This window comes from Galleria mellonella, unplaced genomic scaffold (assembly GCF_026898425.1).
Source record: "Galleria mellonella isolate WM207_F2 unplaced genomic scaffold, CSIRO_AGI_GalMel_v1 utg121, whole genome shotgun sequence".
NCBI lineage: Eukaryota > Metazoa > Arthropoda > Insecta > Lepidoptera > Pyralidae > Galleria > Galleria mellonella.
Genome location: NW_026441983.1, coordinates 2,611,623 through 2,639,079, shown reverse-complemented (window position 1 = coordinate 2,639,079; position 27,457 = coordinate 2,611,623). Strand labels below are relative to the sequence as shown.

At 38.1% G+C, this 27,457-nt stretch overlaps 1 protein-coding gene across 1 annotated transcript; it reads right to left on the bottom strand.

Annotated features, from left to right (window-relative positions):
- Positions 1 to 836: 836 nt before the first annotated feature.
- Positions 837 to 27,457, bottom strand: LOC113510177 (transferrin-like). The gene is made up of 15 exons (XM_026893626.3): positions 27,277 to 27,457; positions 19,331 to 19,421; positions 18,499 to 18,635; positions 17,889 to 18,040; positions 16,936 to 17,080; positions 16,036 to 16,220; positions 15,344 to 15,486; positions 13,064 to 13,230; positions 11,794 to 12,031; positions 10,674 to 10,831; positions 9,204 to 9,349; positions 7,206 to 7,275; positions 4,975 to 5,085; positions 3,403 to 3,544; positions 837 to 2,627 (listed from the first exon to the last, which is right to left on the bottom strand). Exons 1-15 carry the CDS (start codon positions 27,332 to 27,334, stop codon positions 2,294 to 2,296), a joined length of 2,277 nt encoding a protein of 758 aa, XP_026749427.2. The 5' UTR covers positions 27,335 to 27,457; the 3' UTR covers positions 837 to 2,293.

Here is a 27,457-nt window from a genome sequence, read left to right as displayed (position 1 = left end):
CTGCTCGAACTAGATGGTGTTGTGATATATATCCAATGATTATTTATTTTATTTCCTCATTCTCCCATTCTCTTCTCCCATCAATCCTTCAGTCACCAGAGGGACAGTCACTTTGTACAAAAGTCGATTGCTTGGTACCTCTGTCCGATTTGTGTTTCTACCGTGAAGCAGTTATGCTTGCATGGCTGTGTTTCGGTTTGAAGAGTGCGATATGGCGTGAATTTACAGGGTACAGAGGAATAACACCTGAGTTCTCAGGAATGGCAACACATTGGGGGTATCATGGGCGAAACAGTATACTCTGTTATGTCCATGGTACTGCTCATGTCTATAGGCGACGGTTACCACTTTCCATCGGGTGGGCCGTCAGCTTGTTTGCCATTCTAAGTCGTATAAAAAAAACTTTCTTTCTTCAAAATTTTCCTAATTTTCCTCGATCCTTTCCTCCATACCGTGGGTGACCGTCAATAAATTCCCAAGGAGGATTGACGTCAGGCAGGCGGCCGGTCGTAAAACTATAAGCCGAAACCTTGACTAATATGGATAACAACCTATAACGCCTATTGGAGATATGTACTGTGATATTTTACCGTGTGGTCCCGGCATGGAATGGGCTACCCCTTCCCTTCCCGTGGATGTGGTAAAAGGCGACTAGGGGAACTTATTTCTCGCGAGATGGACAACAGCGTCTAATTAACAACAGCTAATTGCGATTGGCAACTCGGCTGCCAACCGTGGCAACTACTGGCAAAACCCCTAATTCAGAAGTAGACAGTTAATGATGACTAGGATAATGACAGGAAAATGATGTTGATTGTCAAATGAAACTAAATGAATGTCTCTTCCACTTAGTCTATTTATTCTTATGTAACTATATATTTATAGTTTATTTTAATAAAATTTAATGAAAATATATAAAAAAAAATTATACGATACGATACGACCATAAAACACTCTGTCGATGTCCTGTAGTAGTACAAATCCCAAATCGGATTTTATTTCATCTTTTGTAATTCGGGGGGAAAGGGATTGTTAGTAATAGAGACTGAGAATCCCATTGCTAGCAATATACCCAACCAGGTCGACCTCCTCTCGGTTCCCCCTGGAAACTATCATAGTTAATTCCTGACGAATTCATCATGATGGGCTAACTGGCCTGTTTTCATTCTCATCTATCACCCTTCACTGGTGCTCCGCCGGCGTATCCCGTTAGCGCAGGCGGGGTTACAATACCATTTTCACCCATCAAAAAAAAATCTAAAATCGACCAATTGATTGCACGTTTCAATTAGTCATGAATAATAATAGTGCGTAATATATAAATGCAAAACCTATATATTGTAGTTACAATATCTATACATATAAATCGCTTATCAATAAGGACGCCTTTTGTATTTTTCATTAATATTTTCTGTATTTTATTATTTCGTATTTGGTACAAAAAAAAAGTGTAGAAATAACGCCCAATAACAGATATATTAACTATCGCCATCCAATATATGATATCGAAAATAAGAACCCGTCCGTAATGAATATAGATATCCGACTGTTATGGGCGATATCGCAGTGGGTGGGCATCAATGTCTACAGAACTCGATATATAGATACCAGATATTACCCATGTCTAATGAGTAATATCAACATCACTTCGACATCTGTTGGGTTTCTCAGGGCAATGATAGCGGCAAAAAACAGTTACCCATTCCGATATCGCTTACACTAGTTGGATATTACCATTTATTACAATCTGGTACTTTATTGGAATATTATATATATATAGACAACTGATATTTAACATATCTTATGTGAATTGTTTCTACGCTACTATACGAAAGCGGTGCACGTCTCTGATGCGTAGGGTCCGGGACAGCTCTAACGCTATCCTTAGGGTATTTGTGGACCGTCCAGACTGCCAGTATTTGAATCGTTGCAGAATGATTCACATGCTGGCCAACATACAAAAAAAGTAGGTTAAGACAATGTTATTTATTATAAGTGTCAAAATTTGATTTAATAATTTATATCTGGTACAAACTAAGATTGTTAAAATTTTGTGGGCCCTGGTTGCCTTGATTGAAGAATTTATTTATTTATTTATATCTTTTATTAGGCTAGTATATAGATATTGTAACTGCAATATATAAATATTAATATACATTTATCCATCTCTAGTCTCGATTCGTTACCAATCAAATTTTATTAGTGTTTTTGTCACAATTTCAACAAAACTTGCAAAATTTTTCATTAAATTCTATTAAAGCAGACCTTAGCGTCGTAATACCTATAGAACCTACTAAAAAATGGCGCGAGACATAAATAAACTGATTAATAGAGTTACAATGGAAAATACAGTGCGTACAGCCAACCCTGGAGCTGGCAGAGGTGTGGCTGCGCCCGTGCACGACTCTAAATGTCTGAAAAGCTCAATGTAATTTCTAGCTGGCTCGTGGTTGGCTGTGGACGAGGGTTCCGTGATGCCAATGGTGGTGTCCTTGAAGAGGAGGTCGCTGGTTGAATCGAAGGGTGAATAGAGCCGTAGATTAATGAGCTGAGTGTTAGGATTGTATCCGAAGAATTTATCTAGAGTATCGAATAACGTGTTCACGCTGTTAGCCACTGGATCGTTCCTGGAAATTGTAAGAAGAAATAAATTTGAAAAAAATAAATAGAGGCAGATGTCGCGTAAAGAGTGAAGCAATAGGTGGCGACAGGGGGAAAGGGATTGTTAGTAATGGAGTCTAGCTCACTCATTGCCAGCAATACAGCCTATCAGGTCGACCTTCACGCGGTCCCCCAGGAAACCAGCGTGTTTAATTTTAGTGGAATTCGTCACGATGGGTTAAGTGACCTACTTTCATCCTCACCTATCATCCCTCACTGGTGCCCCGCCAGCGTATACCGATAGCGCGGGCGGGATTACCATTTCATTATCACCCATTAAAAAAAATCGCTCGGTAGGGATTAGTAGAAACAAGTTTCTATTCATTCCTACCAGTGGAAATTTATGGAATAAAATTCCATTCTTATATCTAGTGGGGAAACGTTTCGACAAGTTGGCACCAGAGGAAGACTTTGTACAAAAGTCGATTGCTTGGACACCTATGTCCCATTCGTGTTTCAACCGTGAAGCAGTTGTGTTTGCATAGCTGTGTTTCGGTTTGAAGGGTGGGATATGGCGTGAATTTACAGGGTACACAGGAATAACACCTGTATCCTCAGGAATGACAACGCATCGAGGTATCATGGACGAAACAGTATACTCTGTTATATCCATGGCACTGCTCATATCTATAAGCGACGGTTACCACTTTCCATCAGGTGGACCGTCAGCTTGTTTGCAATTGTAAGTTGTATAAAAAAAAGTGGAAGTGGCCACTTAATTCATGTATTAGACAAACTCACCTCCTGGTCAACACTTCAGCGTCAACTACGTACGCTAGCAGGCAACCGTCGTCGATGTTCACCCCAGTAGAGGCCGCTAACGTATTGTTGCGGCACAGGGCTCTATAATTGTTCGGGTTTAACTGCAGTGCACTCAATTGGGCTGAAATAAACAAAGACAAATAAATATAGTAATAATAATAAAGCATTTTTTATTTATTTATTTATTCATTAGTACATATATGTGTACATGGCGGGTTTAATACTAAAAGCGTTCTCTCCCAGTCAACCGTAGGGAAGTGTCAGAATACACGAATGCGGTACTACTAATTATTGATATACATATGTACTAAAATTACATATATAAACGAATAGATATATATATAAATAACAAATATACTTACACATATATGATATATACTATATTATACACGAAATTGAGAATAATATAACGCACTTACTGCTCGGATAAAGTAAAAAAGTGAGCGTGAACGTTTTTTTTTTTGAAAGGCATGTGTTATACCAAGTACTAAGAACAAGGAATTACATAGAAGGAATGATAAAATAAAAACTGTAAATCATATGGTTGCCTCCTTTCTTCTTATGCAAATATAATTAGTAAAAAGAGGACGAAAGATACACCATCAGTTGCCATTTTTCTCAATTCATAACAGGTTAGTGTATAGAAAATGTGTGTGTAAAATTTTTGTTTTTGTGAAAAGATTTGTCAATAACAAATTTTACATTACTAGATTATATATTCGACACAAATTATGTAGAAAGTATGCAAGCAGGTGGTATCTGAATTTGGTAGGGTTATACGGCCAATAAAACCAAATGCATATCTTGATGAATTTGACTTCTACGAACTAGTCAAAAGGCAGTTGCGTTTTTATATGTCTATCCCTAATGTATAAAATATAACGTTAAAAAGAAAAAATGTTGGGACACTTGATACGACACGACGAACTTATGAACATTATAATAGAAGGTAAGATAGAAGGAAGGAGGGGGAGAGGGAGACCGAGACATAGTTACATCAGGCAGATCAAGGAAGCAGTTGGTGTCGTGTCGTATCAAGAGGTGAAGAGACTCACTGAAAATCGTAGTGAGTGGCAAGAGCTCCACCGACAAGAGCGCAGCTCTTAAATAGGATAGATAGATAGATACGTTATCAGAGGGAGACTTTGTACAAAAGTCGTTTGCTTGGGTACCTCTGTTCCATTCGTGTTTCTACCGTGAAACAGCTGAGTTTGCATGGCTGTGTTTCTGTTTGAAAGGTGGGATATGGCATGAATTTACTGGATACAGAGGAATAACACCTGAGTCTTCAGGAATGGCAACGCATGGGGGGTATCATGGGCGAAATAGTATACTCTGTTATGTGCATGGTACTGCTCATGTCTATAGGCGACGGTTACCACTTTCCATCAGGTGAGCCGTCAGCTTGTTTGCCATTTTAAGTTGCATAAAAAAAAAAGTTATTAGGTTAGCAAATAGATATTGTAATAACACTAAATATATATTGCTATATATTGTTCCTTCTACATGACTATGGTAGTCATGTAGAAGGAACAATATATACCAACTTACCAGCAATATTCTCTGTCTCGACAAAGACCACGTCAGTGGCGGGGTCGGCAAGGCACAACAGTGAGCCATTGTTACCGAAATACAAGTTGGTGTTGTCCCACGCGCACGTGTCTGTAATTAAAAATAAAAAAAATTATCACCTACTTCAGTCGTAGCAAAATCAACTAATTTCATTTTAAAACTACGGAATCGATTTTCCAATCTGAATATTTATATCTTTTTAGATAAAAAAGAGATAGATAGATAGATACTGTTTATTGTTCCCTCCATAAGATTACAATAGTAAACTTATTATAGATACAAACAATGACAAGAAATGATCACAGTGAGAAAACAATGGGCGATCTTATCGCTAAAAGCGATCTCTTGCAGGCGACCTTTGGATAGATTAAAAATTAATAGTACATTACTGCAGCGGCCAGCAACTGAGGCACTGATGGACGAACGTTCAAATGTGGACCGAGGCGCAGCCGAGACACACATAAGTAAGTGGCCAAGGCTTGTATAGTACTTTTCTCTAACAATGCGCGGAAATCAAAAACACAATTTTACTTATTAAGTTCAATGACGAATAACGATCAATAATAATTTTTTACACGCCATAATGTTCGTTTGTTTTTTTTTTTCAATAAACGGCTTTCTATTTGCAAGCCAGTTCAAAATTTAAATAAAACCTTTTATTAGTTACCTCCTTCGTAGCCATGTTTCAAAGGAAAAGGTCATTCTATTTTTAAATTATAGGATGAGTTTATGAGTTTACATAGTAATTTATCTGGCCGCAAAACACGACAGATATGGATTTTCATACAACTTTTGCCGGCCGCTGCCCGCATGTATCTGGCCAGTACGGTAATTTTGATTTATCTCTAAGAAGATTGTCAAAATAATGCTCACATTTCCAAGCATGTTTGAGAAAATGTAATTATTATTAAAGATTTCTAAATTTGTTTACAAGATGAAAAAAAAAAGGATTGTTAGTATTAATGACGTTTAAAAATACCCATTGCTGGCAACAGTGGGAGGCGAAAGATCAACTGTTAAGCTGCAAATTAGGTATTAATAAACTCTTTAGTGAAATTTGAAAATAGATAATGAAAAATATTATTGCCTAGTAACCTTAACATTTGTCATGTGTCTTTATGAATTGACTCGTGTCTGAGGAACTGTCTTTACAAATTAAAATAACGTTTTAATACAACGTAGTACGATATAGCGGTTCGTGTATTTAGCGCGTTTTGTGTTTCTTATAAATGAATTGTCAAGTTACTCCGACTAGAACTGAATCTGTTGTGTTCGGAACAAGTGCTACTACTGCCTTCACGCTGGTCTACCCTTCCATGTGTATCTGTTAATACTTTTTGGTTTGTCCAAAATTTAAATGCGGTGTGACACCTATTGCGTGTGTTGCCTAGCAATTGTTGACCGTCGTTTATTACGAAAATAGAAAATTAGTAGGTGATTTAAATATTATTTTATTTAAACATCAAGTGATATTGTGTGTTCGTATTATATATATATATATATATATATATATATATATATATATATATATATATATATATATATATATATATATATATATATATATAATATAATTTCTGCTAATTCTTACTACCAATCTTTGAAGAGTTCTCTTACTGTTCAAGGAACAAGGTTCAGGGTATCTAAATACCTTTAAGTATATCTACTTCTAACAACGTGGGTATTCAGATGCAACTCTATCATCAAAGATAGAGAGCAGTATGGAAAAGATACGCAGATATCCGCGGTTTCTAATGTTCGATCATTTGAATCGGTACATTCGATCATTTACCAGAGGAAGACTTTGTACAAAAGTCGTTTGCTCAGGCACCTCTGTGCCATTCGTGTTTCAACCGTGAAGCAGTTGTGTTTGCATGGCTATGTTTCGGTTTGAAGGGTGGGATATGGCGTGAATTTACTGGGTACAGAGGAATAACACCTGAGTCCTCAGGAATGGCAACGCATGAAGGGTATCATGGACGAAACAGTATAGGTACTCTGTTACGTCCATCATACTGCTCATGTCTATAGGCGACGGTTACCACTTTCCATCAGGTGGGCCGTCAGCTTGTTTGCCATTCTAAGTTGTATAAAAAAAAATTTTGTGCTTTATGTATGTCCATTCTAGTATGTAATAAAGAATTAAATAAATCAATTAATAAAATAGATAATATAATACGTTAAATAAATTAAAAAAAAATGTAACTCACATTCAGATATGCTGGAATTGGCAGAGGAGGAGGACCTGCACGCTGAACATAGCGAGGAAGCGTTGAAACTCTGAAAGCAAGATAATCATACCACGTCAGCCGTTAACTGCCCACTACCAAATATAAACCTCCCCGTATTGCGTTTTGTCAGTAGTTGCCACGCTTGGCAGGTGGATTGGTAACTAGAGTTAGGCTTTAGTGATGCTTTAAGGGGGACGCTGCTATCTCTCACGGTATATCCCTTCAAATCATGATAATAATATCTGAAACTTATCAAAAGAAAGAATTAGATTTTGGATAAGTTTCGACTCCTTGTGATGGGGTTAAATTGCATTTCCATTCAAAATGTTTTTCGATTATAAAAACGATGTATTGAAGCGTGCAAATATTTAATAATACACTAATAACATTTTATTATATTATATATTATAATAATTATCAATTGCAATAAAACACATTAATGTATTATTGATGTCTTGGTCCTACGAGGATAAAGAGAAAACTTTAAAAAGCGCATTATAATTTGCAGGACGCACGCACTCGCAACACGCACACGCAGGTACACGCACGCACGCACGCACGTATACACAAATACAAATATGTACAAACACACGCACACGCACACACGCATACGCATATCCAAATACACAATTTTTTTTTTTTGATGGGTGTAAATGGTATGGTAACTCCGCCTGCGCTAACGGGATACGCTGGCGGAGCACCAGTGAAGGGTGATAGATGAGAATGAAAACAGGCCAGTTAGTTCATCATGATGAATTCATCAGGAATTAACCACCAAATACACAATTAACGTTATATATTTAAATTAATCCTGTTCGCCGCACCATAACTGTTAAATTTCTTGCTTTAACTTCCACGAGACAGGCCTTGCCTAGTGTGGGGTCATAGCTATGTTGTACCATAGGCTAATTTTGTTTAAGGAAATAATTATTACGGCCTGGCTTCGCACGGGTATATATATATATATATATATATATATATATATATATATATATATATATATATATATATATATATATATATATATTTCAATAATAATAAACAGCCTATTTTACTCGCTGATTATGTAGTTTTTTTTTTAAATGAAAACATTTTGAAAATCGGTTGAGTAGTTTGAATTTATCCCTTATAAAGGAACAAACAATCAAATATATTCTCTTTATTATATTACAATACCTGGGATACCAGATACCTGATGGTATCCCAGGGAAGGCAAACGGAAAAGAGGCAGACCCTGCATAAGATGGGATGATGACATCAGGGAAGTGGCTGGAAAAATGTGGGACAGAGTGGCTCAGGATAGGCGAGAGTGGAAACGGTTAGAGGAGGCCTTTGCCAAATGGCAAACAGATCTTCAAAAAATAAGCAAAAAACACAATTATTAGAATAAGTTATTTTAAGTTTTTTTTTTATTTTATTTTATGTTTGTTTTTAAGGTATTAAGTTGATCTGAATAAAGGCTATATTATTATTATTATTTATTTCGATTTTTTTTACTCAACGTATAGTTGGCTTTATTGCTACGAGTACGAACTGGCTGCCAAGTATCTCGTAGATTGTCCAAATAATTAATTTTGATTAGATGTTAAAAATCGCCGAACAATGGAACAGGTGTTTAGTATTATAGACTTCTGCAGTTCGATGTAAGTGTAGCACGGAAGGTCAAGTGTTCTAAGTGATAAGTGTAGCTGATTCGGGATTACTCCTGTAGTAGATAGGACTATTGGAACTATGTTTGCGAATTGCAAACGCCACATGCGGGTTATTTCGTCCTTTAGATCTGTATATTTTGCCAGTTTTTCAGCTATAGTGTTCTGTACATTGTGTGTATTTGGGACTGCAATATCGATAATATATGCTTTGCGATTAATTTTATCTATTATTATTATATGTTACAATACAATAGACAGTTTAGATATATTGATTCAAGCAGGCGAAGCCGCAGGACATGAGTAGTGAATAAATAAATGCACTCACGGAATCCTCGTAGACGGTGTGCGCGGCGTCGGTGGCGCCGGGTGCGCAAGCGCCGCTGAAGAACTCTCCCACCGCGCGCGCGTAGTCGCACTCGCTCGGACTCACCACCTGCCTCTCGTGCGCCGCACGCACGAACGACACGTACGCTGCCGGCGCAAACAGGGGGCTTACCATGAAACGTTCTCCGAAATTTCAGGATCGAACGAACCACAAATTTGATGTTAACATTATTTATTATTTATTTATTTAACTCTTCATTGCACCACAAACCAAAATATACAATGACAAGTGAATAATTCAAGTGAAATACAGTAACATAAATACAGATTGAAATATACACATAAAGGTACAAAAGGCGGTCTTATCGCAAGGGCGATCTCTTACAGGCAACCTTTGATTTATTACATAATTAACACCGTTTTAAAAATATAAAAAAATGTTAAAATATCGTTTGTTTGAAATCTTATAGTACGATTTATGACGAACGAAATGTTACGCTCCATTTACTAGGCTATTTCGATATAAACGAAAATACGAAATCGAGTCTAATAATTCGAAATTTCATTTTAAGGTAGACTTTCAGGTTATGGGCCCAGTGCAGTCAACGCGTTCACACAAGCACACGTATACGGGTTCGATTCTAAGGCGCTTTTTCTCTTAACCAATCTTCTATGCAAGATACAAATGAATATATCGAAAGAGTCGCTTCGGTCAGTGATTAAATGAGATAGAACAAGACAGCGCACGTCACACAGCAGCATCTCTTTCTATCTCTTACTACCATACTCAAAGCCGTCTAATGATTTTGAATTAAGAGGGTACAGAGAAATAACACCTTAGTCCTCGGGAATGGCAACGCATGGGGGGTATCATGGGCGAAACAGTATACTCTGTTACGTCCACGGTACTGCTCATGTCTATAGGCGACGGTTACCACTTTCCATCAGGTGGGCCGTCAGTTTGTTTGCCATTCTAAGTTGTATAAAAAAATTAAGGAACTCCTTAATACAGATTAAAAACAGTCGCTCTCAGAATCAATTAATGAATCATTAACGGTTGTAAACAGCAATTATTAATTTAGTTAACATGTCATTTAATAATATTAATATGTCACTTGTTTTTGTAAAACTATAGGCCAAATCTTTTTTTTTTTTATACCACTGAGGTGGCAAACAAGCATACGGCCCACCTGATGGTAAGCGGTTACCGTAGCCTATGAACGCCTGCAAAACCAGAGGTATTACGCGCGCGTTGCCGACCCTGAAGAAACCTCTTTACCCCCCTTTTGAAGAACCCCATGCTGTAGTCTCTTGGGAAAACCTCGGCAGGGAGCTCATTCCATAACCTGAGTGTACTTTTTGTAATAAGTGTAAAAACATATTACGCCGACCGATATTTTAAACAGACTTGTTTTATCGTAAACACAATACTTGTGTCTTAACAGGATGTCGCTTATCTTGTCTCACTCACCAATACCGCCAAACTCCGGGAAGCAGGCCACCTTGTCGCGTAAGTTCTCGAAACGCGTGATGTTCGCTTGCGCCGAGGTTTCCTTCACGAAGGCGGCCACTCTAGAGGCGGACGTGCGGGTGTTTTGTACCAACTTCACCGGGGAGAGACGGTAATGCCTGAATAAGGAAACCGTTAACAAACTCAAATCATGTTTAATCAATTAGACTTATTTACAAATACTTTTAAGTCGTTTTTTTATGAATTCATGGTTCGAAAAGCTGTTATCTGTTGAGAAGAATTCGTAAGAAATTTAACAGATACTCTTTTAAATCTCTGTTAACGTTATGTGTATTTATTTATGTGTAAAATTACATTTTCGTTTGAATCCCGTGTATGATCGACTAACACCATGCACGCTTGTCATTTAAGCAATCGTTTAGTGCGTAATAGGCTTTGTTCAATAAGTGTTTTTTAATACAAGTTTTAAATTTATCAAAAGGTAGATCCAAAATATCCTTCGGTATCTTATTACAACATTTAATTCCCGTTCCCATAAGAGACCTATTAACTTTTTCCAAACGATCCTTCGGAACAGTGATTTTGTATTTGTATCTAGTGTCAAGATTATAGAGATCGCTGTTTTTAGGATACAGTTGAAGATTCCTGCATACGCATATTTTTTCTTAAATCTATGCACCGCTATTTACTCTCTCTGTGTTGAGCGTAACGGTTGACTGGTAGAGAATGTCATCAGGCATTAAGTCCGCCCTGTAGACATATTTTAATGTGTGCAAAAGTATAAATAAATAAATAAAAATATACAAAATGTTTGCGTATAGGTATATTTATATATTTATTTATGTACACTTTATTGCACCATTTATAAAATAGTAAACACATTTAACCGTAATAAGAAATGATACAAAAGGCGGCCTTATCGCTAAGCAATCTCTTCCAGACATCCTTTGGGTAGAGGACATTGAGAAAAGAAAGAAAATGGTATTATGAAGCTACTGTGAGAGGATTTGCTTCTCTAAATTTTTCTCTTAGTCTTTCATAAACTTTTTGTTTTATATCTCAATGTATTTTACCAGAAAATACCAGAGGTTCTAGAATCTGATGCATATTGGGAACTTACTGTCTCGCAAGGAAACCATAGTGAGAGTCCACTGAGGAGAAGTCAGCTTTTCCCTCCTTGATATCATTAAGGCAGTCGAAGACGCCGTTCCTCCTCTCGCAGCTGATTGTGGGCTGGATGCCGAGGGTGTACGCTGCTGCTGCTGTCCACTGACACTTGGTGGTCTCTAATGCGGAGATGGTGCACCAGCGGCGAGGAGTCAGACACGCGGCCGATGTGGCAATATCCAATGGACGAACTATAAAGATTTTTTAATAGTTTTGATACATACTCGTGTGAATGCCACTGCTATTGAGCCAACTGTGGAGGTTGGAGAAGAAAGGGATTGCCAATGATGAGATCTACTCACCTCATTATATCCTATCAGATTTATTTTCACGCAGTTCCTAACGGGAACCAACTTAGTTAAAATTTTTAAAGAATTTGTCACGGTGGACCAACAGACCTCTTTCTATACTATATATATATACTGTCCACCATGTGTCGCCCATGGTACTCCTCATGCGTTGCCTAAGAACTAAATTTATACCTCTGTACTCTGTAATTTCACTGCCATATATACCCATGCCATATATAAACGGAAACACAGCCATGTGCCAACTGTTTCACGGCAGAAACATGAGTGGTACAGAGGTATATATATATATATATATATATATATATATATATATATATATATATATATATATATATATATATATATATATATATATATATATATATACCTCTCATGATGTGAGAAATCCGGTTGAAATGAATATATAGGTATACAACTAGTCTGGACGATATCGGAATGATGATGGCGGAAGGTGATGACCTTCTATCTGTCATCAGTGTCCACAGAAACCCAATATACAGATATCGGAATGGTAATGATATTACTTTTTTTTATGCAACTTAGAATGGCAAACAAACTGATGGCCCACCTGATGGAAAGTAGTACCCGTCGCCCATAGACATGAGCAATACGATGGACACAACAGAGTATACTGTTTTGCCCATAATACCCCCCATGCATTGCCATTCCTGAGGAGTCGGATGTTATTCCTCTGTACCCTGTAAATTCACTGCCATATCCCACCCTTCAAACCAAAACACAGCCATGCAAACACAACTGCTTCACGGTAGAAACACGAATGGAACAAAGGTGGCCAAGCAAACGACTTTTGTACAAAGACTCCCTCTGGTAAAACTATAGCCAATATTGAACGAAAGCGGCATACAAGATGTTACCACCAGAGGGCGCCGTAATAGTAGTCATTAAACTTACTTTGAGAAGAATAGTTCAACGGCGTGGTCAAACTTTCCCCCACCACTCTGAAGTTGGAGCCACCCACCAGACTCTGGTAGAGCGCTGACTGCCAGCTACCGCTGCCTGGGTCAGTGCCGTCCGTCCACCATATGTTCAGTTTCGAATTGATTTCTGATGCGGTTAAACTGAAATTAATTGTTTACAAGCAATGTTTTTTGCGCCGTGTGGTCCCAGCATAGAATGGGCGAGTCCTTCCTTTCTCATGAGTTTCGTAAAAGTAAGGTGACCAACTATTTTTTGTTCAAAAAGAATACACTTTGAAAGTATTTCATAGGTTAAAAGAAAGAAAAAAAAAACGATAAAAACTTTATTTTCTTTTAAAAACCTATTTCTCTTCGAAGTGGATTTTTTTTGCTAAATGAGGATGTTCGTCTAATAATGTAGCCAGATTCGAACAACTTTAATTTTGCATATTTTGTTGACTGTTAAGATGGCAGATAATGTTTTTACAGAAAGTTGCGACTTCCCACTGCTCCAATACTCATTCACCAGTGAAAATGCCCTTTCATCAGCAGCATTAGTGCCTGGTGGACAACATAAGGAAATTTCTATTAAAACTTTTAAATTTTCACGTGGGATATGCTCTACTGAATTTCTAATGAACTAAAAATCACTGTCAAAAGAATTTTAAATATTTAATTAATAAAAGTGAAATAAAATATTCTAAAAAAAATTTTTACAAATTATTGAATGTTGGTCTTATTCAATTTATGTTAGCTGAACTTAAACCAGAAATTTTTGAACATCTCTGTAAATTATTGATGCCAATTAATTCTTCTCTTTCCGCGTCTAGGGAAAGTAGATAAAGTTTTGTTTGAGAAAACAGTTCAGGGTACGATAGGACTGATATACCTGAAGAAGGTCAAAGCCCTTAAAATAATATTAAAAAAAAAGAATAAGTATAAAATTATACAAATGAGTACTTTCAGAGTACAGGATTTGAAAAGAGTACGGTTTGCGAAAAAAAAGTACAAAACCCAGTATATGAGTATAGTTGGTCACATTAGGAAGAGACAACTTCAATTCCTTTCGACTTAAAAAAGAAGAGGTTTCTCAATTCGGTTGTATCTTTTAATATTTCTCACCTCACAACCCCATCAGTTGTAAACTGATCTGGAAAATTCCTTTTTTACCTGAAAGGAAGTACTTACAGATTGTTCTCACAGAAATTTTATTAAAATCGGTCAACAGTTTTGTTTCAATATCAAAAGAACTGGTTTTGCCAGAACTGAAGTTGGTTTTCTTACTCCACCTGCGCTAGTGATTTACGTTGGTAGGGACTAATAGTTTCCAGGGTGCGATACATCCTCGCGTGGTACCTAGCAGGATGCATTGCAGTAAAGCCACTATTTCCCATTATTAAAAAAAACTCTCTACTACTTCGGTTGTCTAGGAGGAAAAGTTCTTACTTTGTAGAATATTGTGGGGATCGCCCCACAAATCTACAAAGTAAGAACTTAGACAACCCAAATAGAGTCTAAAGATCTCTCTGCCAAAACCTTATTTACCTTAGAACTTAGACAACCATACTTGGGGTTTTTTATGCAATTTAGAATAAGAAACAAGCTAACGGCCCACCTGATGGAAAGTGGTAACCGCCGCCTATAGATGTGAACAGTACCATGGACATAACAGAGTATACTGTTTCGCCCATGATACCCCCGATGTTCCTTTTGAGGCATGGAAGGCTAGGAAACATTGTTACTATATATAATATATAGGGTATAATAGATGCGCCTATTATACCCCCATGCGTTGCAATTCCTGAGGACTCAGGTGTTATTCCTCTGTACCCTATAAATTCACTGTCATATCCCTTCAAACCCTTCAAACTGAAACACAGCCATGCAAACATAACTGCTTCACGGTAGTAACACGAATGAACCAGAGGTGCTCAAGCAAACGACATTTGTACAAAGTCTCCCTCTAATATGTCTAAGTTCTAAGATAACTAAGGTTTTGGAAGGGAGATCTTTAATAATGCTAACAACCTAGCTGTGGGGTTTTTTGGAGCTCAGGCATTATACCCCATCTGGTCGAGCGCCTTGCAATTCCCTATAGACACCATCGTGGTTGCTTCCCGGTGAATTCATCACGATAGGCCAACTGATCTGACTTCATCCCTACCTATCATCCTATACCTTCACTGGTGTTCCGCCAACGTATACTAATAACGCTGGCATTCATTTCGATGCCATGCTATCGCTATTTTTCATTTTCATTTCGAAAAGTACATACCTTGAAGCGACAATAGCCCTCCAGGGTTGACGAACAGTAGCACAAGGTGACACAACCTGGCCTAGAACGTCTATGGAGAGGGGCTGCAAGCTTCCATTTGGACACAGCAGAGAATACGCGTCCACGTGTTGAGGATTCCTTTTCTGAAAGAATGAGGATAGATTTAAACAAGTATACGCCCATTCGCTGACCTGGACAACATTTTTCAACGCCCACCGCCATCTACCCTTACTGTTCCGTGGGTGTAATAAGAGGCGTCTAAGAGAATTTAATGTTTAGGGAATGGGCAGCAACGTCCCTCTTAAAATATCATCAAAGCCATGGCATTCATGGCCCATCCGGCCCCTCCGTAAACATTTCTATGACTATAACCATTGTGGTGCTTTAATAGAAACGGAAAACAGAAGTACCCAACTGAACGTTTTTTCCATCATCGGAGATTCAGAAATTTAAAAGCCAAATAAATCCTCATATTTTTAGCACGAAACTACAGGATACAAAGACTCATCTTAGTACTCACGAATGGCAACATATTAGGAGTATCGTGGGCTATACAGTATACTCTATTATATATATGGTACTCTTCATATCTATAGGCAACAGTAACCACTTTCCAACGGGTGAACCATCAGTTTCTTGGGCGTTCTAAGTTGCATTAGAAAAACAGCTTTTTTTTCATGAAAGTAACTTACAAGGAAGAATTCCTGGACATGCTGCCAGGCGGCGAAGGCGACGGTGCCGTTCGTCACCAAACAGTCCAGGGCCTGGATGTGCCTGTTATTGTTGTTCACACCAGCCACGTTTACAACTGATGCTGTGCTGTAACCGGTGCATCTGCCATCTTCACACATGGAGCATAGAGACGAGTAGCGGCTCTCTGTAGACAATAAATCAATCATTACCTTTTTTATAATAGCCGTCCTGAGGGAACACAGACATAATAGTGAAACCAATTCCCAGATAGCAAGGGGACGAGATAGGAGTTTACCAGAGGAAGACTTTGTACAAAAGTCATTTGCTCGAGCACCTCTGTCCCGTTCGTTTTTCTACTGTGAAGCAGGTATGTTTGCATGGCTTTGTTTCGGTTTGAAGGGTGGGATGTCCGTAAATTTACAGAGTACAGAGGAATAACACCTTAGTCCTCAGGAATGGCAACGCATAAGGGGTACCATGGGCGAAACAGTGTACTCTGTTATGTTCATAGTACTGCTCATGTCTATAGGCGATGGTTACCACTTTCTATCAGGTGGGCCGTCAGCATGTTTGCCATTGTAAGTTGCATAAAAAAAAATTAAAAAGGAGTATATCAGATGAACCTGGGCCTTCGCTGTATTTTGAGAAATCAGACTTGGAACATCTAGGGGTATCATCCAGAATACCCAAATTCAAGCCAATTTTGAAAAGTTCGTTTTCTGAATTGGCTCGGGCCAATTCAGGAAACGAACTTTTCAAAATCAGAGAATCGAATCCGGGACCTCATTATGCAAAGTAATAAGAGTCCCCTGCCCTACAAAGGTTTTTAAGAATAATTTGTTTTACAATTTAGAATGGCATACAAGCTGAGAAATGTTTTCAAAAATTTTGATACTCACTAAGATCAGCGTCAACTGTGGTGTTGTAGCTCCAAGGGCCGGGCCTGCAGGCTGCACTGAAGAACTTGCTCAGCTCCTCCACCTCCAACTCTTCAGCAGTCTTAAAATCGGTGGTCGCGCCGGGGCAACGGTCGCTACGGGCTGCCTGCGTCGTAAAAGATGTCCATTATAGAAATATTATGAAAATATGTATTATTCATTGAAACATTTCAAAGTGGGAGAGTTTTGTATTTGCACATTCTACATTATGCCGGGGTTAGTGCTCTTAGCAAAGGAGCTATCGCTTTACTAGACGCCCGTTCGAAATTACCAATCATTCATCATCATCATCATTATATCGGCCGTCTACTGTCCACTGCTGAACATAGACCTCTCCCTATTGAGGGGTTTTACCAGTAATTGCCATGCTTTGGTGGTGTTTTAAAAGGGACGCTATTGCCCATCCCTCGACCAATAAACTCCCTTAGTTGCACTTATTCTCAAGTATTAGCCACCTCTCGATTAGCCAAAGGGTGGGCAGTAACGTCCCTGTTAAAACATTACCAAAGCCTAACTGTGATTGCCTTACTGTGATTGCCAAACTGCCCGTCAAGCGTGGCAACTACTGGCAAAACCTCTCAAGGGGAAGACCTATGTTCAGCAGTGGACAGTTAACAGTTGATGATGATGATGATGATCAAATTGAAATATTATGAGACAGACTTCAAGAATGATACCTCGGAATCGGTGTCATAATCTAAACAAACAACTGATAGGAGATTATTAAATAGGTTAATTCGAAATCTATCTGTTAATTTAAGAATAAAGATAGGTAGAATTCGACCACTTTTATAATGATATTTAGAAAAACTGCGATTAAAAAATCGAAGACCCAAAAGTGCAAGTTTTGATTATCGAATCGAGATCGGAAACCCTAATTTGTATGTAAAATCACAATGAGAAGAGAAACTTACGCTAAGCTCAAGAGCCTTCAGCACTCTTGGCGACCACCTGAGATCCGGCGAGTCGAGGCCGGGGTGACAGTATCTGCCACCTCTGAGACCTTCCAGGCCTCCAGAGTGATTGTTGGGCACAACTGTGACAGCTTCGAACGCGTACTGAACATCTGGTATTACAATTATAACAAATATTATATTACAAGCTTTTACCATTGGCGTATTACAAAGAGTGGGAGGGGGGAGAATGTGCCCGCCCCAGGACAGGACAGAAGTAACTGTTATACTGTTAAATTCGTGGTCAGCCTGACGTCACAACATTGTTTAATAAAAGTTCGCTTTCTAAAATATATATTAAATTCCCAAAGGCATTTATAAAAATTGGCTGTGTGGTCCTGGCATAGAATAGGCCACCCCTTCCATTCCCGTGGGTGTCGTGAGAGCCGACTAAGGGAGCGCGAGGGATGAGCAGCAGCGTCCCTCTAAAGCCTGACTGCGGTTGCCAACCCGCCTGCCAAGCGTGGCGACTACAGGCAAAACCCTCCAAGGGGAGACTTATGTTCAGCAGTGGACGGTTAAAGGCTGATATGATAAGAACAGTCCCTTCCAAGACCTAATTTATATATACCTTGTTTCTCTGTGCTCCTGATGGTAGCCACCACCTGAACATCAGGTAGCTGCATCTGTCCCAGCACTAAAAGTTCCTCTTCGGAGAACGCTCCAAAATTCGCCTCGCCACGGGCCAATTTGATGGCACAGTCTAATCTGAAAGATAATATATTTTACAGTTTAATATATGGTACCTACTAAAAACAAGAAAAGAAATGCCTCCCTCTACAGGGTGGTCCAATATTGAGAAGATGAAAGCACGGAATCCAGCTCCTATAACAACCTAGGGCAGAACGCCTTACCGCCTATGTATAGAGGGGATAAGGGATTGTCAGTAATGGGAATTAGTAGCCCCATTGTTAGCAATACACCACGTTAGGTCGACCTCCTAGCGGTTCCCCCTGGAAACTATCGTGCCTAGTTCCAAGTTAATTCATCATGATGGGCTAACTGCCCTACCTTTTCATTCTTTCTCACAGGTAACCCTGCCTGCGCGAGGAGGAGAGATTGTTAGTAATATAGACTATCAGTCCATTGCTTGCCATATACCCTATCAGGTCGACCTCCACGTGGTCCCCCCTGGAAACCATTGTGTTAAATTCCAGTCTGTTAGTCCAGCTCAGTTAGCCCAACGTGGTGTATTCATCACGATGGACTAACTGACCTGCCTTTTCATTCTCATCTATCAACCCTCATCGGTACCCCACCAGCGTATACCGTTAGCGCAGGCGAGGTTACTATTCCATTATCATCCATTAAAAAAAAACCCTGTCTGTGCTATCAATATACACAGGTGGAGGACAAGTTTTCAATAAAATATATAAATATATAAAAAAATTAAGAAAATATACCTGGTTTCCACTCCCACACATTCAACTTCGCTGCCATCTTTGTCCAAGTTCTGACAAGTCGACGTATCTGACCGGAGCACGCATACTTTATCTGTAATTAAAAAAAATAGTCATTAGCGTACGAATCGACCAGTAAATTAATCAATTAAACACTGCGCAATACGCGCGCATTCAACGAAACACTTTGAAATACGCGCACATTCAATGAAACGCTGTTAAACACGCCCGCATTCCATGCAACGCTGTGAAATACGCCCGCATTCCATGCAACACTGTGAAATACGCCCGCATTCCATGCAACGCTGTGGTATACGCACGCATTCCATGCAACGCTGTGGAATACGCCCGCATGCTATGCAACGCTGTGGAATACGCCCGCATTCCATGCAACGCTGTAGAATACATATGCATTCCATGAAACGCTGTCAGTATTTATAATACAATATATATATGGGGGGTATTATAGGCATTGTTTTAATCAATGGAGTACAAAACTACATCACTACAGTATGAGACAAATGTAAGAGGAGCTTAAACTATCTAAAACTAACGTAGATTATAGATAGATAGATAGATAGATCATCATCAGCATCATATTATCTCTTTATGATCCACTGCTAAATACAGGCCTCCCACTTGGGGGGATTTGCCAGTAGTTGGCACCCACAGTTCGTCTTTAGAGATGTTTTAAGAGGGACGCTACTGCCCATCCCTCTCGTTCATCCATCATTATACAAATATACTACAATATGGTACGCATGGGGGGTATCATGGGCGAAACAGTATACTCTGTTATGTGCATGGTCCATCATCCATCCCTCGCCCTCCCTTGGTCGCCTCTTTTTTTTTTTGATTGGTGAAAATGGTATGGTAACCCCGCCTGCGCTAACGGGATACGCCGGCGCAGCACCAGTGAAGGGTGGTAGATGAGAATGAAAACAGGCCAGTTAGCCCATCATGATGAATTCATCAGGAATTAACCATGATAGTTTCCAGGGAGAACCGCGAGGAGGTCGACCTGGTTGGGTATATTGCTAGCAATAGGCTTCTCAGTCTCCATTACTAACAATCCCTTCCCCCCCCCCCCCCTTGGTCGCCTCTTACAACCTCTGACGGGACCACATGACCATAGTTCGATATTGTTCTTTGAGGGGACAGAAATTATTAGTAATGAAATCTAACAGATCCATTACTAGCAATATACCCTAACAGGTCGACCTCCACGCGACTCCCCCTGGAAACTAACGTGGTTAATTTTGGATGAATTCATCATGGTAGGCCAACTGACCTGCTTCATCTTCACCTATCATCCCTCACTGGTAGCCCGCCAGTTTATACCGATAGCGCCGACGGGGTTAGCATTCCATTTTCATCCAATAAAAAAAAAGATATTGTTCTTTAAAATTGATATATATTTATATAGCACTTTATTGCACTAACAGGAATTATTGAAGGATATACCGAAATAAAATAGTATGTAATAACCGTTTTCCTTATAAAGATCATAAAAAAATGATTCAGAATCAGTTGTCATATGACTTCATATCTATATATGTACGTTTAAATGATAATATTATATTTATCCACTTTAATATAATACCTATCTACTGATAAGGCGGCCCGTACTAAGTCAAACCAGCCAAAATATAACTCAACATATTTACAGATAGGTAATTCCAACTTTAAATGTTACGGCGAAAACGATAGCATTAAAAAGAAAATAGTCTTTAAAAAAAATTTGTTCGAATTTCAAATACTGTAGCGGAAACGGTATATTCCTTTAAAATAAAAGTCTAAATTCCAAATACTATAACAGAACCGGTGGATCTCTTTTAAAAAAAAATAGTTCCAATTTCAAATACTACGGCGGAAATGGTGGATCCTTTTAAAAATAATTCCAATTTCTAATATTACGAAACAACGGTGGATTTTTTTTATTAAAAAAAAAAAAATAGTTCAAATTTCATATACTACGGAGAAAAGGATAGATCTTTTTTTTTTAAAAAAAAAAAAAAGAATGGCGCGCTTTTGCTTAAAGCGTAAAGTTACATTGATATTTTTAAACTGTTTTTGAACGTTCTCATAACTTCTAATGTGAGTAATATACAGCAATATCTATATATTTTAGTTATTTTTTTTTATGGGTGAAAATGGTATGGTAACCCCGCCTGCGCTAACGGGATACGCTGGCGGAGCACCAGTGAAGGGTGATAGATGAGAATGAAAACAGGCCAGTTAGCCCATCATGATGAATTCATCAGGAATTAACCGTGATAGTTTCCAGGGGGAACCGCGAGGAGGTCGACCTGGTTGGGTATATTGCTAGCAATGGGAATCTCAGTCTCCATTACTAACAATCCCTTCCCCCTATATATTTTAGTTACAATAACTACATACTGGTGCAATAACGAATATGTTAAAATAATGTTATTTAAAAAATATTGGATGAAACTGACTTAGCATATTTCAAAATAGATATACGTGTCGTACGTATGGGTGATATCGAAATGGGTGATGACCATTTTCCCGCCATCAATGTCCAGAGAAACCCAATATATAGCGGGGGGAAAAGGGATTGTTAGTAATTGAAACTGAGAATCCCATTGTTAGCAATATACCCAACCAGGTCGACCTCCTCGTGGTTCCCCCTGGAAACTATCATGGTTAATTCCTGATGAATTCATCACGATGGGCTAACTGGCCTGTTTTCATTCTCATCTATCACCTTTCACTGGTGCTCCGCCAGCGTATCCCGTTAGCGCAGGCGGGGTTACCATACCATTTTCACCCATCAACAACCCAATATATAGCTATCGGATCGGTATCCATATCATCCATGCTTAATAACTACAGCTTAGTCAAGTGTGGCAACGTCGCAGTTTTCTGTCATTTTTTTAAATCAATTTAACAAATTTCAAAGTTTCTAATTGTTTGTAAAATTCTCTTCGGGCGAACTTAAATGTTAATCTATCTATACTTATAATAAATCTGTAGAGAGGTCAATTCTGTACACGAAATATATTTACAAAATAACTATCAGCGGGTGATTAATGATCGATATTGATGTCAAAAATGCAATCAGTAAAATTTTTGTCTGTCTGTCTGTATGTTCGTTATAGAAACAAAAACTACTCGACGGATTTTAACGAAACTTAGTACAATTATTCTTTATACTCCTGGCCAGGTTACAGTATACTTTTCATCACGCTACGATCAATAGGGGCAGAGCAGTGAAGGGAAATGTCGGGAAAATGGGAGAAGTTACTCCATTTTTAACCTTCCGTCGCGTGTACAGCCTTAATGGCCACTTTTTAAAATGTAAAAATGTCCACCCGTGCGACGCCGGGACGGGCCGCTAGTTATTCAATAAATTTCTTATTAAACTATCTCTAAAAACTAAGAGTTTAATGACATAAATACTTTCCGAAACAAAATATGAAGTAAATGCAAAGTTTTTTTTTTTATTTATACTTTTCGCACACATTAAAATATGTCTACAGGGCGGACTTAAAGCCTGATGGCATTCCCTACCAGTCAACCGTTACGCTCAACAGAGAAAGGAAATGGCGGTGCATAGATTTAAAAAAAAATTGTTATTAGTTTACATTTGTATTGCAACGAATTCTATTATTTACCTTTCAGTATGCTAGCGAAGCACTTTTAAAATAATTGGCAACAAATGAAACTAGGCGTGTAGGCCTTAGATTATATAGATGGAGCATCGAGCCTCAAAAACGGGTCAATTATTGTCAGCTAATTGTCAAATTGTCAAATTGGATGAAAATAGCATGACAACCCCGCCAGCGCTAACGGAATACGCTGGCGGAGCACCAGTGAAGGGTGATCGATGAGAATGAAAACAGGCCAGTTAGCCCATCACGATGAATTCATCTGGAATTAATCATGATAGTTTCCAGGGGGAACCGCGAGGAGGTCGACCTGGTTGGGTATGTTGCTGGCAATGGGATTCTCAGTCTCCATTACTAACAATCCCTTTCCTCCCTGGTAAGCGGGTTAGCAAGTAGCAACCCCGTTAGGTTAGTAATGTTTTAGAGAAACGATGCTTTTTTTAATGGGTGATGAAGATATGGTAATCCCGCCCGTGCTATCGGTATACACTGGCGGGGCACCATTAAGAGAGGACAGATGAGGATGAAAGCAGGTCAGTTAACCCATTTTGAAAAACTCAGCTTGAATTAACCACGATCGTTTCCAGGGAGAACTATGTGAAGATCGACCTGCCAGTGTATATTGCTAGGGGCCGGCGAGAAAAAGTGTATCTTTTCAAATATATTATTAGTACTTTTCTCAAACAATGCGCGGAAATCAAAAACACAATTTTACTTTTTAAGTTCAATGAAGAATACAATAATAATTTTTCACGCGCCGTAATGTTCCTTTGTTTTTGTTTTTTCAATAAACAGCTTTCTATTTGTAAGCCAATTCGAAATTTAAATAAAACCTTTTAGTAGTTACCTCCTTGGTAGCCATGTTTCGAAGTAAAAGGTTATTCCATTTTTAAATTACAGGACAGATATAAGTTTACATAGTAATTTATCTGGCCGCAAAACACGACAGATATGGATTTTCATACAACTTTTGCCGGCCGCTGCCCGCATGTATCTGGCCAGTACGGCAATTTTGGATTATCTCTAAGAAGATTGTCAAAATAATGCTCACCTTTCCAAGCATGTTTGAGAAAAAAGAATTTTCCAAATCGGTTACCAACTGACGTGAGGTAAAAAATAAAAAAAATATAACCGAATTGAGAACCTCCGCTTTCTTTGAAGTCGGTTAAGAAATATATAGATAAGTACGCAAGCCTCTATTTATAGCCACAGGAAATGCCTTAGGTCTTATCTATGGCAGACATTTTATTTGCTAGTTTTTGAAGTGTGATAAAAAAAATAATAATAAAAAACAAATTTAGGCGCGAAAGTAATTGAGCCAGCAAACGAATGATCCGCGAAAATGTAAGAAAAATTATGAAGTCCCACTGTTTTACCAAATTGTGTAAGAAAATATATTTGGACAGTGATGGAAAAACCGCAAACAGATTTATTTTTCGTTATTTTATGTTTGTAGCATGTATTTCTATTGACGTTCTAAATAAATGGAAAATAAAATTTAAACTGTAATCGAAATTTGAACAGTGGCACGGGATTTTTTTATACATCCTAGAATGGCAAACAAGCTGACGGCCCAACTGATGGAAAGTGGTAACCGTCGCCTATAGACATGAACAGTACCATGGACATAACAGAGTATACTGTTTCGCCCATGATATCCTCCATGCGTTGCCATTCTTGAGGACTCAGGTGTTATTCCTCTGTACCCTGTAAATTCACGCCATATCTCACCCTTCAAACCGAAACACAGCCATGCAAACACAACTGCTTCACGGTAGAAACACGAATGGGACAAAGGTGGCCAAGCAAACGACTTTTGTACAAAGTCTCCCTCTGGTCTGGACTTATTTGTAAAGCTAAAAATAAATAATATTTTGCTATTGATTGTATTCCTTTATTTCAAATCGTCCAATCAATTCAATTGGGGGAAAGGGATTGTTAGTAATGGGATCTAACTGACCCATTGCCAGCAGTGCCCCGCCAGCGTATACCGATAGCGCAGATAGGTTTACCATTCCATTATCACCCATTAAAAAAATTAATTCAATTACAGTTTTTATTCTACGAGAAAAGAACATATTTTTAATAATATTTCTTTCATAGCAACACTGCGTATCTGGGTATTTGTATTTACAATTATCTACTAAAGATTATCAGCTTTATATTTTAAAGTTGGGTAAATTAAATATGGCACCCACAATAGTAAATGGGTGTCACCTTTTAATGAATCATCGGGTTACAATGATAAGGCTTATCTTACTTACCTATTTTAACAGGTCGCCCTTGTCAATGATTTTTTTTTAATAAAATATATTACAAATATTTAGTTCCTCAAACGAAGGTTAGAAGTATATTTTTTTTTTATATCGAAGTTTTAATTTGAAGATACTAGATGGCGTTGTTAATCGCTACAAGTCGCTAGTAAAGTTTTCTTTTGTTTCAATGGCCTGCCCTAAGAGAATTTATTAAATTTTTCCATACATTCCTACCAAAGTGTTTGTATTCATTCAACATCATGGGTAGTAAATTTTTCACTCATGTTACCTAGTTGTTCAATTAGGGGAAAGGAATTGTTAGTAATGGAGTCTAGGAGCCCTATTGGCAGCAATGTACCCCAACCAGGTCAACCTCCCCATGGTCTCCCCTGTAAACTATCCAGCTGAATTCCAAGTATCATCACGATGATCTAACTGACCTACTTTTTACATACTCGCCTATCATCCCTCACTGGTGTCCCGCCAACGTATACCGATAGCGCAGGCGGGGTTACCATACCATTAGCAAGCATAAAAAAAAGTAGCATCATATCCAGAGAGACTACCATTTTCCAAAATTTCGAAGCCGAACGAGACACAAATTTGACGTTAAAATTATATAATAAATATCGGTTAAAAATTTTTAAAAATTTTAAAATATCGTTCCTTTTGACCTTTATAGAAGAATATTTGACGAACGAAATGTTACTGTACTGATTTCGGTATGCATATACAATTTGCAAAATCATTTTATAGTAAACTGCCGAGGTTTCATTTTTGATACATACATATGCTTATCTGTACTTATAATAAATCTGTAGAGAGGTCAATTCTGTACATGAAATATATTTCCAAAATAACTATCAGGCGGTGATTAGTGATCGATACTGATGCCAAAAATGCAATCAGTAAAATTTTTGTCTGTCTGTCTGTCTGTATGTTTGTTATAGAAACAAAAACTACTCGACGGATTTTAACGAAACTTGGTACAATAATTCTTTATACTCCTGGGCAGGTTATAGTATACTATTCATCACGCTACGATCAATAGGAGCAGAGCAGTGAAGAGAAATGTGTCTGTTACATCAAACCACTGAACCGTGAGCAAGGACATAGGATACTTATTTTACCAAAAACGACGGAAACGCGGACGAAGTCGCGGGCAACAGCTAGTAGACAATAAGAGTATACTATAACCTGCCCAGGAGTATGAAGAATAATTGTACCAAGTTTCGTTAAAATCCGTCGAGTAGTTTTTGTTTCTATAACGAACATACAGACAGACAGACAAAAATTTTACTGATTGCATTTTTGGCATCAGTATCGATCACTAATCATACCCTGATAGTTATTTTGGAAATATATTTCGTGTACAGAATTGACCTCTCTACAGATTTATTATAAGTATAGATAGATTTTGTCAGCTAATTGTCAAATTAGCTGACTCGTTTCTTTTTATCAGTGTTCTATATACTTACGCATACAATGTACCTTGACGTATTGTTTAATAAATAAAATGAGTGTTTACATATTAAAAACATGTAAAAATTATAAAACAAAATAAATATAGAAGTTATAAAGGTAACACAACACTCATAAATATTTATAACGCAAAATTGTATGAAAAAGTTGTATTATATTGTATGACACGCCTTTCTCGACGCATTTGTATGGAGACATTCTATCTATATAGGGAGGTAAAGGGATTGTTAGTAATGGAGACTGGGAATCCCATTGCTAGCAATATACCCAACTAGGTCGACCTCCTCGCGGTTCCAGCTTGAAACTATCATGGTTAATTCCTGATGAACTCATCACGATGGGCTAACTGGCCTGTTTTCATTCTCACCTATCACCCTTCACTGTTGCTCCGCCGGCGTATTCCGTTAGCGCAGGCGGGGTTACCATACCATTTTCACCCATCAAAAAAAAAAAAAAAAAAAAACTCTATCTATATAATCTCCATTATTGTATCCGATAAACACTTAATTATTATTATTATTAACAATATTTCATTATTACATAACAATAGAGATATTTTCTAATACGCTAAATAACTTACACTGTGCATTTACGTAGGTAACCACCAGTAAACTCAAAAATAACTCTTTATAAGCCATGTTGCACAAAGTTCACTATGAGAGGGTTATTAAAAAAAATAATCCTTCGAACCGCTGCCACGCCCGGTGGTTTTCGGATCGATTTATTTATTAAATTCGACCGCGTATCCAATAAAGTCCACG